Source organism: Stenella coeruleoalba (assembly GCF_951394435.1).
Source record: "Stenella coeruleoalba genome assembly, chromosome: 11".
NCBI lineage: Eukaryota > Metazoa > Chordata > Mammalia > Artiodactyla > Delphinidae > Stenella > Stenella coeruleoalba.
This window is the reverse complement of record NC_137157.1, coordinates 77,688,358-77,701,030: the sequence shown is the minus strand read 5'-3', so window position 1 is coordinate 77,701,030 and position 12,673 is coordinate 77,688,358. Positions and strand designations below refer to the sequence as shown.

General features: G+C 40.7%; 1 protein-coding gene across 6 annotated transcripts in view; it reads right to left on the bottom strand.

The window, feature by feature from the left end:
• The window catches only part of TMTC1 (transmembrane O-mannosyltransferase targeting cadherins 1), a 263,316-nt gene that overhangs the window by 25,731 nt on the left and 224,912 nt on the right, over positions 1-12,673 (bottom strand). For all 6 annotated transcript variants that reach the window (XR_013830478.1, XM_079936645.1, XM_079936646.1 and 3 more), the window contains one exon: positions 8,423-8,531. Coding sequence is in view for 5 of the 6 variants with exons in the window: in XM_079936645.1 (XP_079792771.1) it covers positions 8,423-8,531 (109 nt within the window). In the remaining variant the exon portion in view is untranslated. The remainder of the gene's footprint in view (positions 1-8,422; positions 8,532-12,673) is intronic.

The following is a 12,673-nucleotide window of genomic DNA, read 5'->3' as shown; positions in this document are numbered from 1 at the left end:
AGTGTCAAACACTAACACTGGTCAAATGGTAACACAAGAAACTCAAGATTTTTAGGAACTGATTAACTAGTTTAGGATTAGCCAGGGTATTTTTTTTTCTGGTTGCCTCTAAGAAATTGTTTATTGACCTCCATATCAGAAGATGATTAAGAAAAATTAAAAGGAAGAATACCCAAGTTAGTTATTTTTTTCTCATATGGAGTTAACTAAAGAGATTTGATGGGAAAGGAATTTGAAACTGTAGGCTAAAATGCCACGTGGACAGGGTTGTGATGCCTGACGTGGCCTCAGTAACAACGCCAGGGCACCTGAGCTCTAGAGCATCTGTATTTACCTCTTTACTACACTGCTCACATTGAGTTGTATTCCTTAGTTCATTTGTCTTTGAGCTCCTTAAATAGATGTATTTTGTTTTATTCAGCCCCATGTCTTTGGCATCTATCTCCCAGTGGTATAAGTAATAGTACCTCCCACATGTCAAGTATATAATGGAGACAGAAGAGTGGGTGAGACAGACAGTCCTGTCCACAAAGACAACGGAGAGGGATTCAGGCAAGGAGACACTGATATACGGTGACAGTGTCACAAAAGGAGAAGCACAAGGTTCTTGGAAGGCAACCAGGAGTGATACCCAGACTGGTGTTTATATAGACAGATTCTCTGCAACTGTCATAAACCAAATGCCTGGAAACACTGGCTACCATTAACACCAGCAGCTGTGTAATACGAAGATATGCATGAAAAAAATCTGCAGCTACTTGAGATCTTTAAAACATCCTTATAACCAAACTGTGGGAGAGTTGAAAGGTGTTTTTCCTGAAAGGAATAAAATGGACGTCCTCACATTCTAACTTGCTAAAGTCAGATACCACAGTTTTCAAGTGCAATTACTCTTATACCTGACTTAATTTTACCTTTTCCCCACATTCTTGTTGCTCCAGAATAGGCAAAGAGATCACCTTTTTCATCTAAAACCCATTTTGGGGTTTATGAGCTGGGTCTCCACAGGAATGCAATTTTCAAAGTCCAAAGAAGTAATGGGATTTAAAAGACCATCCATGTCTAGAGCAAGGAATCACATCCCATACCTTCGGTAACCCCCAAGGACAGTCTCAAGACTCTGGCTCTATGACAAATGTTTTCAATGTCTATCTTTCTTGTCCTTTCATTTGACTGTAAATTTCAAAGAATGATTAACTCCACTTATTAAAAAACTAAAAGAACCACCACTGCAGGAGAAAAATACCTTCTAGATGTTTATTTAAAACAAATTCCACCTTCTCTGGAAGGGCAATGCATTTATCTTAAAAAGGAGTATCCTTAATCCCTCAAGTTCAATTTCATTTACCTCATCTGGCTAGATGTCCTGACCTAAGCGGATCACTCCCAGTCTCTACTGATTTGTGAGATCCAGAGGAAATGAATACGAGCTATTGATAGGACAACTTTAATTAAAAATGCTTGTGACCCAGAGAACGGTTCTGACAAATAATACTGTCACCAGAGTCCCCAACCAACCGCTGGCTCAACATGAAATCGGCCTTCGAGGGCAATGGTTAAAAATGGGCAGCACGCAGCCGTGGGCTTCTCTCCAAGGCTCAAAGCATTTTCAGTGGGGTGGAAATGAAATGGGCCTCGCGGGATAGAGAAAACACCATCAACATCTCCATGTTTTACATGCTGTAATTACCGATATGGCATGTTTTTTACCTCAAGGAAGAGAAAGTGAAAAGTAGATCTGAAAAAGGACGTTTGACTGTCATTTATTCTCTTGGGCCAACTGATACACTTGGAAAAAATTTCTTATAGTTCAAGTTGCAGCAACCAGGAGGACAAAGGGACATGGGCTCAATGCAGCAATCTTCAAACTTCTTGGTTTACACTCTAAAATGTACTGAGGACCCCAGAGAGCTTTGTTTATGTGGTCTACATCTATCAATGTGTACCATAACAGGAATGAAGCTGAGAAATTTTTATTTAATAAACTAATAAATAAACTAATATTTATTATTTATTTAGAATAATAAAAAAAACACATTTATAAGAAAATAACTATATTTTCCAAAGCCAAAAAAAATAGTGAGAATAGTGGCATTATTTTCTATTTTTCCAAGTCTTTTAAATGTCTGGCTTGATAGAAGACAGCTGGGTTCTTGTATCTATTTTTGTACTAATCTGTTTCTATATGTTTTTTAGTTGAAGTATGTGAAGAAACCTGGTCTCACACAGACATTCAGTTGGAAAGGGGAGAATATTTTCATACTCTTTTCATGACTGTGAATATATCATGTAGCCTCTAAAGAACCACTGTACACTGGGGAGAGAATGAGAGTAAAAAAAGGCAAATTACTTGTTAGTATTATAAAAACTGCACAGGCCTTCTTGGACCTCAGGTGTCCCCGGTCAACCCTTTGTTGAACCACTGGCGTAATGAATGGCCTGTAACATATGTCCTTACTGTGTGGCAGATATAAGGTGTGATGTTTCAAAGTGGTGAAAGACCTACAGAGATGGGGCTGGAAGGTTGTGCTCTGACATCATGGCCATGCGTCTGAGCTGCTTTCCATAAGTACTTTCACTCTGGCCAATGATACGAGCCCACAGAGCTATCGTGTATCTCCCCATTAGCCAAATGACTATTACAAACCTGGGAAGTGTAGGACAACTGAATGTTTAAACTCATGTCAATGCCTTTGCTAAGCAACTCTTTAAGACACAGTGGCTCAAAACATAAAGCAAAGATGCCTGCTTTCTCATCCTTTCCTTTGCTTTTACTTTCCTTACAAAACAGTTCTTCCCCCATCAGTCATTGACATGGACGTTTACGAGAAACGTGCCGCCAACATTTGAAGTCTAATTCTCTTTCTCATTCAACTGAAATGAATCAATTAACTTGGCATTCCTCCTCACCAAGGACATGTTAGGTATTTCTAATCCTAAATTTTCTCATCGCCCAGCAGACTGTGATCAATATCACCCTGTGACAATTTAAGAAAGAAAGAAATGATCACTTTAAAGAAGAAATTCCAAGAATCATAAAATAAAAGCTAAAGAGCAAACACTATGACAAGTGTAAGCGACCACAGCTGTGTCACACTGTCAAGAGACCAGGAAGAGTGAGGGGAAGCTAAATTTACATAGAACTGCAGCTTTCTCCATCTCCAAACTCTTCTCATGCCCTTTTGTCCTCATTCTCTGCACTTTCAGGCACATGACTTTCCTCCCATAGGAGGAAGGGATCGTACTGTTCCCCACCCGACAGCCCTCAGGTGGTCTAATTCCTGTAGCCAGAAAGCTTTTCCTAATAATTTTAATCTTGTTGATATCTATAAGTTCTTAAGGTATCAGACTAAATATCACTCTTTGGCCAGCGCTCACTGCTCCCTGTATTAGGTTAGGTCCCTATAACATTCTCACTGGTACTCTATTCTCTTTGCCCTTTTGTCACAACTGGGTTAGACATTGGGGAAAGGGTGGTAATTCTTCACTTAAGAGTATCCTTACCTTTTAGACTCTAAGTTCCATGAGTTGAGGCCCGTACCTTGCTACTTCAGCAATTTCTAATACTTGGTGATACCTAAATGTTCAATAAATATGAGCTGAATAATTTAATCAATAAATTATTATGGTAGGGTTCAGCACAAGGTGACCTGACCACAAATGCGATGGTATATGTGCCTGAATCGACCCAAAAGACGGCACTTGTCAAAGAAGAGACACTGACCGTGGACCTCTCTTATTTTTGATCTATACTTCTAACTTATATTTTACTGTTCCAATTTTCTTTTCATTCTTGTATCAGGTGAAGTCATATCCCACAATATATAAAAGAAAAATATTTTAAGTGTTATCAAATTAATTAATTGAGTTTTTCAATAGGCTATAAACCTGGGGCTAGCAATAATGTACAGTGGATCAAGTCATTATGTTAACTTCATTTCCTTTACTGCTAGTGTAATGCAAGCTATATAATCTATGGCAAGAGTAGGCTAGTTAAAAATGATGGTGGGCTTGTAAATGTTTACAATCCTATCTGTGAAGCTGGAGTACGGCCAGTTCTGAATGCTAATAGAAAACCAAAAGAGGCTAGCAAGCCAGAGACCATCCGGACTTCAAATCTAAGAGTTTATTTTCTGTCCTGTCTTCTTGACTTCTATGCTGCAGTAGACACAGAGGGGCAAATTTATTCTGGATCCTTTTATGTATCTAACATCTATGACAACTCATGTTATGAGGTTTCCTCTATCATTTTTCTTCCCCCCTCCCACCTGGCCCCTTGTATACCTAACCTCATTAACTACAGCCCCATTACCACAGTCCAATCATGGGACCCCAGCATCATACAGTGAAAGAGCAGTGGGGAAGGAATCGAGTTACCAGGCTCCAGTCTTGGTCCTGACACTAGTTATTTGTATGACCTTGAGCAGTACTTAATTCTGTGCAGCTCATATTTTTATCTACAAAATGAGAAGGTTAAAAATTCTTGAAGGTTTTCCTCCCCACACTACTCTTCATTTTCCCCTCAGAGGGATTACCTACTCATAATATGGACTCATTTATTTGAAGTCCTAAATCTATCTTTAGCCCTGATCTCTCCCACTGTCATCTGTCCACATGCTATTTCCATTTAAATGTTCCGCTAACATTCAAGACTTAGAGGCTGCACACTGCTGGTGGCACAGCATATTGGTACCACTCTTTTAGAAAGCAGTTTAGTAACACATCTCAAAAGTCATGAAATGCTGATACTCTTTGATATGGGAATTCAACTTCTAGGAATCTATCATTAGGAAATGATTCAAAGTATTGTTTTAGGGCTTCCCTGGTGGCGCAGTGGTTAAGAATCCATCTGCCAATGCAGGGGACACGGGTTTGAGCCCTGGTCCAGGAAGAGCCCACATGCCACGGAGCAACTAAGCCCGTGCGCCACAACTACTGAGGCTGCGTGCCATAACTACTGAAGCCCACGCACCTAGAGCCCGTGCTCCGCAACAAGAGAAGCCACTGCCATGAGAAGCCTGGGTGCTGCAACTAGTGAAAAGCCCACGCTCAGCAATGAAGACCCAAAGCAGCCAAAAATAAATAAATTAATTAATTAAACAAACAAAAAAAAGTAACTTTTCATGAATTTGGAGTTCATCAATTTAGAAAAGGAATACAACTTGAAACTTTTGGATACAGTATTTACTAAAACAAATTGCTTTTCACAATATTAACATGTTAATGTTTTATTTGTATAGAAACCATAGCACTAATTAAAGTGGAGCCTTAAGTTATTCATGAAAATATTCATTAGCACTTGGTGTTACAGGGATAGTTTTAGACACTCTTAAAATGTTAGATCCATATAGCTATCGATTTTCAGATTTGGAAACTGAGGCTCAGAGAGGTAAAGCACTCCTCACCAGAGTCTGTACAGGCAAGGAAGTGGGGTCTGTACATAGTCTGTACTATGAAGTGGGGTCTACAATCAGGCTGCCGACCTGTTCACTGTCAAATGCTCCTAATAGCACAGCACAGGGGAACTGACCTCCAAAGTGCATTAAGTCCAGAGATGCTGTATGAATACCCACCTGCTTTATACAGTGAAGTACCCTGAGCCCTAGAGAAGGAACAGGCATACAAGGAAGACAAGGCTTTTCTTATAAAACTTGCAGTCTTGTGAGGAAAAATAAGCCTGACAAACTGTTTAAACTATAGTTCAGATGTTAACTCAAGACATAAAAATATATGATTGGTTTGTGAGTTTGTTGGTTTGTGAGTTGATGCATGTTCCCAAAGATGTCACAGGAGCTCCGAGGAAAATCGAACAACTCCCATGTGACGGGGAGGTGGATGAGTGTTGGCGGAGGACGTGAAAGTTGAACTGAATCTTGAAATATGAGGATGATTTAGAAGGAGAGAAAGAAAAGACGGCACTATAGGAAGATGGAACTGTGTGAATGTCTGTAAAGAGCTCCCCCAAAACAACACACCGTGTCGTCACTGGTATTAGGTGAGTGACTTTGTCATTTACCTTCAGGGTAATTTGCATCAAGAAGAGCACTTCAGTGTTCACTATCTGTCCCGCCAAGTTGTGAAAAAAGATATGACTGGGAACTCAATGCAATGCTTTATTTATTCACTTACAGAGAAACGGAGGCAGCTTTCAAAAATATAGAGCACAAATTGAATAAAATAAATTATTAAGAAAAATGATAAACCAAGTACAAGCAGCGCCCACAGAAAAGCAGCCTATCCCATCCAGGTGGCGGTTAGTCGGAGGGGCGCCCAAGGGGGATGAAACTAGAACTGATTTTCTTAGCATTTGTAAGGTCCTTCATGCATTAGATTAAAAATAAAGCAAAAAACGTGTAATTCAGGAGAAGGCTGGCCATTCCTCATACTGAGACATGACAGAAATTTCTCCCTCGAGTCCTCATTCAGAAGCCAGTGAACCATGTAACAGGTGTTGGCCTCAATTCCGCCCCAACCCTGCAGTTAGAAGGAGTAGTTTCACCTGGCTGTCCTCACACTGTCCCTCAGTGAAGGACAAGGGCACGACGTGAGGCGCAGTTCCGTTATGAAACAGCATGGTGGCCCACATGCCCAGCCCTACTTCAAATATGAGTAAAATCTAGATCACGTACTGGATTGCAGGCGCTACATGGTCTTCAGTTCATATCCATTCATTTATTCACTCAGTATTTACTGCTTGCATACAACGTGACAGACGTGGGGGGAAAGCCTTGAGTAAAAGAGACAGCCATTCTCATGGAGACTGGCTCGCGGAAATATTCTAGTGGTGGGAGAAAGATCACATGCAAATAGATGTATGTTAGACGGTGATAAATGCTCTGGGGAGAAGTCAGCCAGGGCCAGGAGACAGAGAAACATGTGGGGCAGTGAGGGAGTTATTTTGAAAGGGTAATCACAGACAGTCCTCTGATATGGAACTATGTGGGCAGAAACCAGCATGAGATGAGGAAGGAACTGTGACGTCAGGCAGAACAGTGTTGCAGGCAAAAGGCACAGTTAGTGCAAAGGCCCTAACTTTGTGTGCGGCTTGTCTGAGTAGCTGCAAGACACCCAACCAGGCAGAGGCAGGGAGGGTCTTCCTATGAAAATGAAGGAGCCAGGATGAGGTGAGAAAAGAGAATAATGATGGAATCAATCTTTTCTTCAGGAAACTCCCACTGTGTCTGCTTCAACACAAGCCAAAGGCAGCTGAGGACTGCCGTGTATACCATAGAACACGGCGAGCGTCACTTCAGCTTAAACATTGTGCTAAAACAGGTATTAAAATCATCCACTACAGGGCTTCCCTGGTGGCGCAGTGGTTGAGAGTCCGCCTGCCGATGCAGGGGACACGGGTTCGGGCCCCGGTCCGGGAAGATCCCACATGCCGCGGAGCGGCTGGGCCCGTGAGCCATGGCCGCTGAGCCTGCACGTCCGGAGCCTGTGCTCCGCAACGGGAGAGGCCACAGCGTGAAAAAAAAAAAAAAAAAAAAAATCATCCACTACAGACACAGGCTTTTGTCTAAAGCCCACCTACAGTATATGGAGAATATTAGAGCAAGACAACTAGACTTATCATTTCTGACACTTAAATATTCATTGAGTGTCCTAATTTTGTTTCCTGGTGAAACCTCCACAGTTTTTGAAACGCAAATTGCACCCCTCTGTACCTGACATGCAGCATCAAATCATTCATTATATTTAAGCCAATGCTGCAGGGCATCTTTCAAAGGTGCTAAGTTTAATTTCAAAGACAATCTGGCAATTGTGTGGATAGCAGAATCTACCTTCTATTGTGGGCACTTACGTGTGTCAACGAAACTATATCGTCAATTTAGAGAAGACAACTTATATTTGTTTTCCCCACAGCAGGGGGCATGCATCCAGGACACCAAAAGTGGAATCAAATGGTTTAGACACAGTGAGAAGAATGAGGGGGAATCAAAATACCCCTCTGCTTTACGCCGTGAGAAATGTTCTCTCTTAGGAGCCTGTCCTACAAGACTCTGTGATCTTCTAACAGTTATAAGACATAGGATCTATAAGATTATTGGTAATTGGTTCCATAATGAGTTCAGAGATCTTAGACCATTAGCAATTCCCCAGAAAAATATAAGTGAGTAGTAATAAAACCAGCAAATACCATGTATTGTTCTTGTTAGATTTTGTCCCAAAGTGATGGAGAATATAGCAACGGCCTATATAATGGACCATCTTTGTCTAGAGGCCACCTACATACACAAAGAATACTGGAGTGAGAAAACTAGGTTTGTAATTTCTATCAAGAAGAAAACTGACATAGAGATCAGTTGTCTAATATGAGCTTACAAGTTAAATGATACATATAAAAATCTGTGTAATATTAATTTATATATTCAACAGAAACATTTAAAAATATTATGTGAAACTAAATGGTAACAATTACCTGCTCAGCCAGTAATGAAGCTAAGCTTGAATATGCATCTGCAAACTCGGGACCATATTTAATGGAATCTTTCAGTAAGATGATAGCCTCTTCCTTTTTCTCCTGAGACCTATAGGTTATAAGAGGGTAAAAAAGAACACCTTTTAATAAAACTTTAAATCCGCTGATTAGACTTGAAAATCTCATTTCTTTTAGCAAAGATTAACGGATTCACTCTGATTTTACTGCAAATGAATTACATTAGACTTCCTCCAGGTGCTAATAAGTTTCTGTCTCTGAATTCTCAATGGAAAGAGATGTTAAGATATAAATGACACTGCAGGTTATTCACTGATTTCTCTACCTTCCATTTCTCGCTGTGTGCTCTTGAGAGTTTTATTTAAAAATGTACAAGTTTATTAAGCAGAAAGTTTGACCTTCAGAGGAGCAATTTTGGGCACATGACCTGGGTGGCATGGGAGCCAGTTTTCAACCATGTGGAGGATGGTTTGAACCCCTGCAGTACTAACTGCACCTCTGCAGGCTGGCTCCTAATGGGGTCTGAGCCACCTATCAGCAACAAGCCAGCCAAACTTCCCACGTTCGTCTTTGCTTTTCTATCAAGAGAGATACCTTTTACACATAATTTGTGAAATTATAAGATACTGTGACTACTGGCTGGCAAAGAATGATCAGCTCTTTTATCCTCATATTTTTATTAAAAATCGGGCTGATGATCTTCATTTTAGTCTTCTCCCAGTGATTATATATATATATTTTTTTCCTGCGGTACGTGGGCCTCTCACACTGTCGTGGCCTCTCCCGTTGTGGAGCACAGGCTCTGGACGCGCAGGCTCAGTGGCCATGGCTCACGGGCCCAGCCACTCCGCGGCACGTGGGATCTTCCCGGACTGGGGCACGAACCCGTGTCCCCTGCATCGGCAGGCGGACTCTCAACCACTGCGCCACCAGGGAAGCCCCCGGTGATTACATTTTTTATTTAAAGAGAACTCAAGGCTTCAAAGTTGTTACCACTATTTTGGGTGAAAGTTCTCTTTCCTGTTAGTGTCATGGGGAAACACTGTGTCATTAGCCTGATATCAGTATCCCTGAAGCCAAAAATGTACGCTGGCAGTGATCAACTTTGCCATCAATACAATTCCACATACACTGACCACTTGCTAAATGCTAGACATTGTAATTGGCTAAAGAGGTGGAATGAAGAATAGAACCACTGGAACTACGGAGGGCACACAGCCTAAGGGTCCCCCAGCTTTATGAGTTACCAATACTGAACTGTGTGCTTATGTTTTTACTACGTAGGGTCAACAATCATTTATTCAACAATGAATATGTACCAAATGCTCTGGTCAATTTTCACATAACATCATTAATTTAATTCTCACAGCAATCCCAGGCAGCAGGTGTTACTGTCCAATTATACTCATTTTTCTAATGAGAAAAATTTGGATTCAGAAAAGTCAAGTGACTCATCATATTTCCATAACTAGTGTTCTGAGTCAAGATCTGGTGCTCTTCCATCACACTATACTTGCTTATTCTAACTACTTAGAAATCCACCTCCTATGAGCTTGATGCCCGAAGTGTGAACCATGGACCAGTAATCATCAACATCACCTAGGAGCTGGTTAGCAGTACAGAGTCTCAGGCCCCATGTGGACCTAAAGAATCAGACCCTGAATGTTAAAAAGATTCTCAGGTAATTTGCACTCACATTGAGATTTTAGTAGCACGGCTCCCTGAATTATCAAAGGCAGCTGAGAGTAGCTCCTGCTATATAGAACCCCTGTGTAGGGCTTCAGGCTCTACAGGATGAAGATCTATAGGGGAAAACTAGTATTGACTCCATACGTTTGAGTTCCAATTACTAGAAGCAACAGGTTACAAGACGATTTTACGTAGAAGACAGTCTCCTCTCACAGACCTTGAAAAAAAGGTCATGTTTCCAGCAGAGGCATTGCATTCAATGTCTCTCTTGCATTCAATACACTATTCAATGTAGCAAACGTGAAAACATTTGTCATTGCGTTAGCTATTTCCCAGGGGAGGTGGCTGTCCACACTATTCTCTCCTTAATGGGGTATAGCTAACTCAAACTCTGGCTCCTCTCGATACATAGTCCTGCCCTTGATAGCAAGGTGTAACATCTGTGTCGTTAAGTGGCTCATCTTTGGGATGTGGCTTTAAAGTGGTGCGGTTATAAGAAACTGGCATTATAGCTCTCTCAGTGCTGCTTTCTTGTCAATTCATTCATTTAGTTGACATTCAGAGTGTCTGTAAAACTCTATGGAAGACCACTATGTTTACATATGCTTGCGTTTCTAAAATATACCTTGAAGTAATTCTTTCATGGGCACATGTTTTTAAATGAAAACTGCTTTTTTTTTTTTTTAACATCTTGTAATTGCTTTACAATGTTGTGCTAGTTTCTGCTGTATAACAAAGTGAATCAGCTATACATATACATATATCCCCATATCCCCTCTGTCTTGTGCCTCCCTCCCACCCTCCCTATCCCACTCCTCTAGGTCATCACAAAGCACTAAGCTGATCTCCCTGTGCTATGCTGCTGCTTCCCACTAGCTATCTATTTTACATTTGGTAGTGTATATATGTCAATGCCACTCTCTCACTTCGTCCCAGCTTACCCTTCCCCCTCCCCATGTCCTCAAGTCCATTCTCTACATCTGCGTCTTTATTCCTGTCCTGCCCCTAGGTTCATAAGAACCTTTTTTTTTTTAGATTCCATATATATGTGTTAGCATACATATATAGTATTTGTTAGTATTTGTTTTTCTCGTTCTGACTTACTTCACTCTGTATGACAGACTCTAGGTCCATCCACCTCACTACAAATAACTCAATTTCGTTTCTTTTTATGGCTGAGTAATATTCCATGGTATATATGTGCCACATCTTCCTTATCCATTCACCTGTCGATGGACACTTAGGTTGCTTCCATGACCTGGCTATTGTAAATAGTGCTGCAATGAACATTGTGGTACATGTCTCTTTTTGAATTATGGTTTTCTCATGGTATATGCCCAGTAGTGAGATTGCTGTATCATATGGTAGTTCTATTTTTATGAAAACTTACTTTTAATCCTGGTAATTTAACTATTGGTTTCATGGTTAGAAGAAGTCTTCCTCCAAGGATTTCGTAAATCTTTATTAACATTAATTTGGAAATTTTCCCAAAATCCAAAGGAAGATATAGATTTAGGAAACTGAATCTGAAAATTAAGCCCCTCAGGACATAATTTAGCTTGGATATTCTTCAAAATCAGCAGAGAAAAAGCCACAACAATTTGATAGCAAAGAGTTAATGATTTTCATTTGTTATGACTCACATCAGTTAGAATGACAGCTTAATCTTTCATATATAAACTCAGTGAGGTTAATTACCACTTACTACAGTGAGTGAATCTAAATACTTGAGGTTGTCCATTCACATTCATGTGACATATTGGAAAAGTTAGCATCAAAGTTATGTACAGGGAACTCGAATTCTTTATGAAAAACTGTACCTCTATTAATCTCTTGAGAGACTGACTTGATATACTTTTTTAAAAAAATAAATTTATTTATTTTTGGCTGTGTTGGGTCTTCATTGCTGTGTGTGGGCTTTCTCTAATTGTGGCGAGCAGGGGCTACTCTTTGGTGCGGTGCATGGGCTCTAGGTGTGCGGGCTTCAGTAGCTGTAGGCACGCGGGCTCATTAGTTGTGGCTTGCAGGCTCTAGAGTGCAGCCTCAGTAGCTGTGGTGCACGGGCTTAGCTGCTCCGCAGCAGGTGGGATCTTCCCGGACCAGGGCTGGAACCCGTGTCCCCTGCATTGGCAGGTGGATTCTTAACCACTGTGCCACCAGGTAAGTCCCTGACTGATATACTTTCAAAAAACATCTCATCATGTAATTTCACATGGTATGTAACTATTACGAGATGCAAAAACTGGGGCAGATGAGATTTTTCCTCTTAGCTCTGCACTCTTGGATGACTCTGCTTTTCCCTGGGAGCCTTTGAAAGTCATTAGAGCCCAATAGGGGTCAGGCACATGCCAAGTTGACAGATATTTTTAAATGTTTTTTTAAGAAAGCCCAAGAAATGGATAAGTGGTAAATTTATTGTTGCTGTTTATGTTTCTGAAAGGAAGAGGAATAGCAGGGAAGGTATATTTCTTCTGTGGTTTCTCTTTTGCTCACCCTTTGGTAGGAGTTTATGAAATTGGTGTGGTTTTGACACAATAACTTACA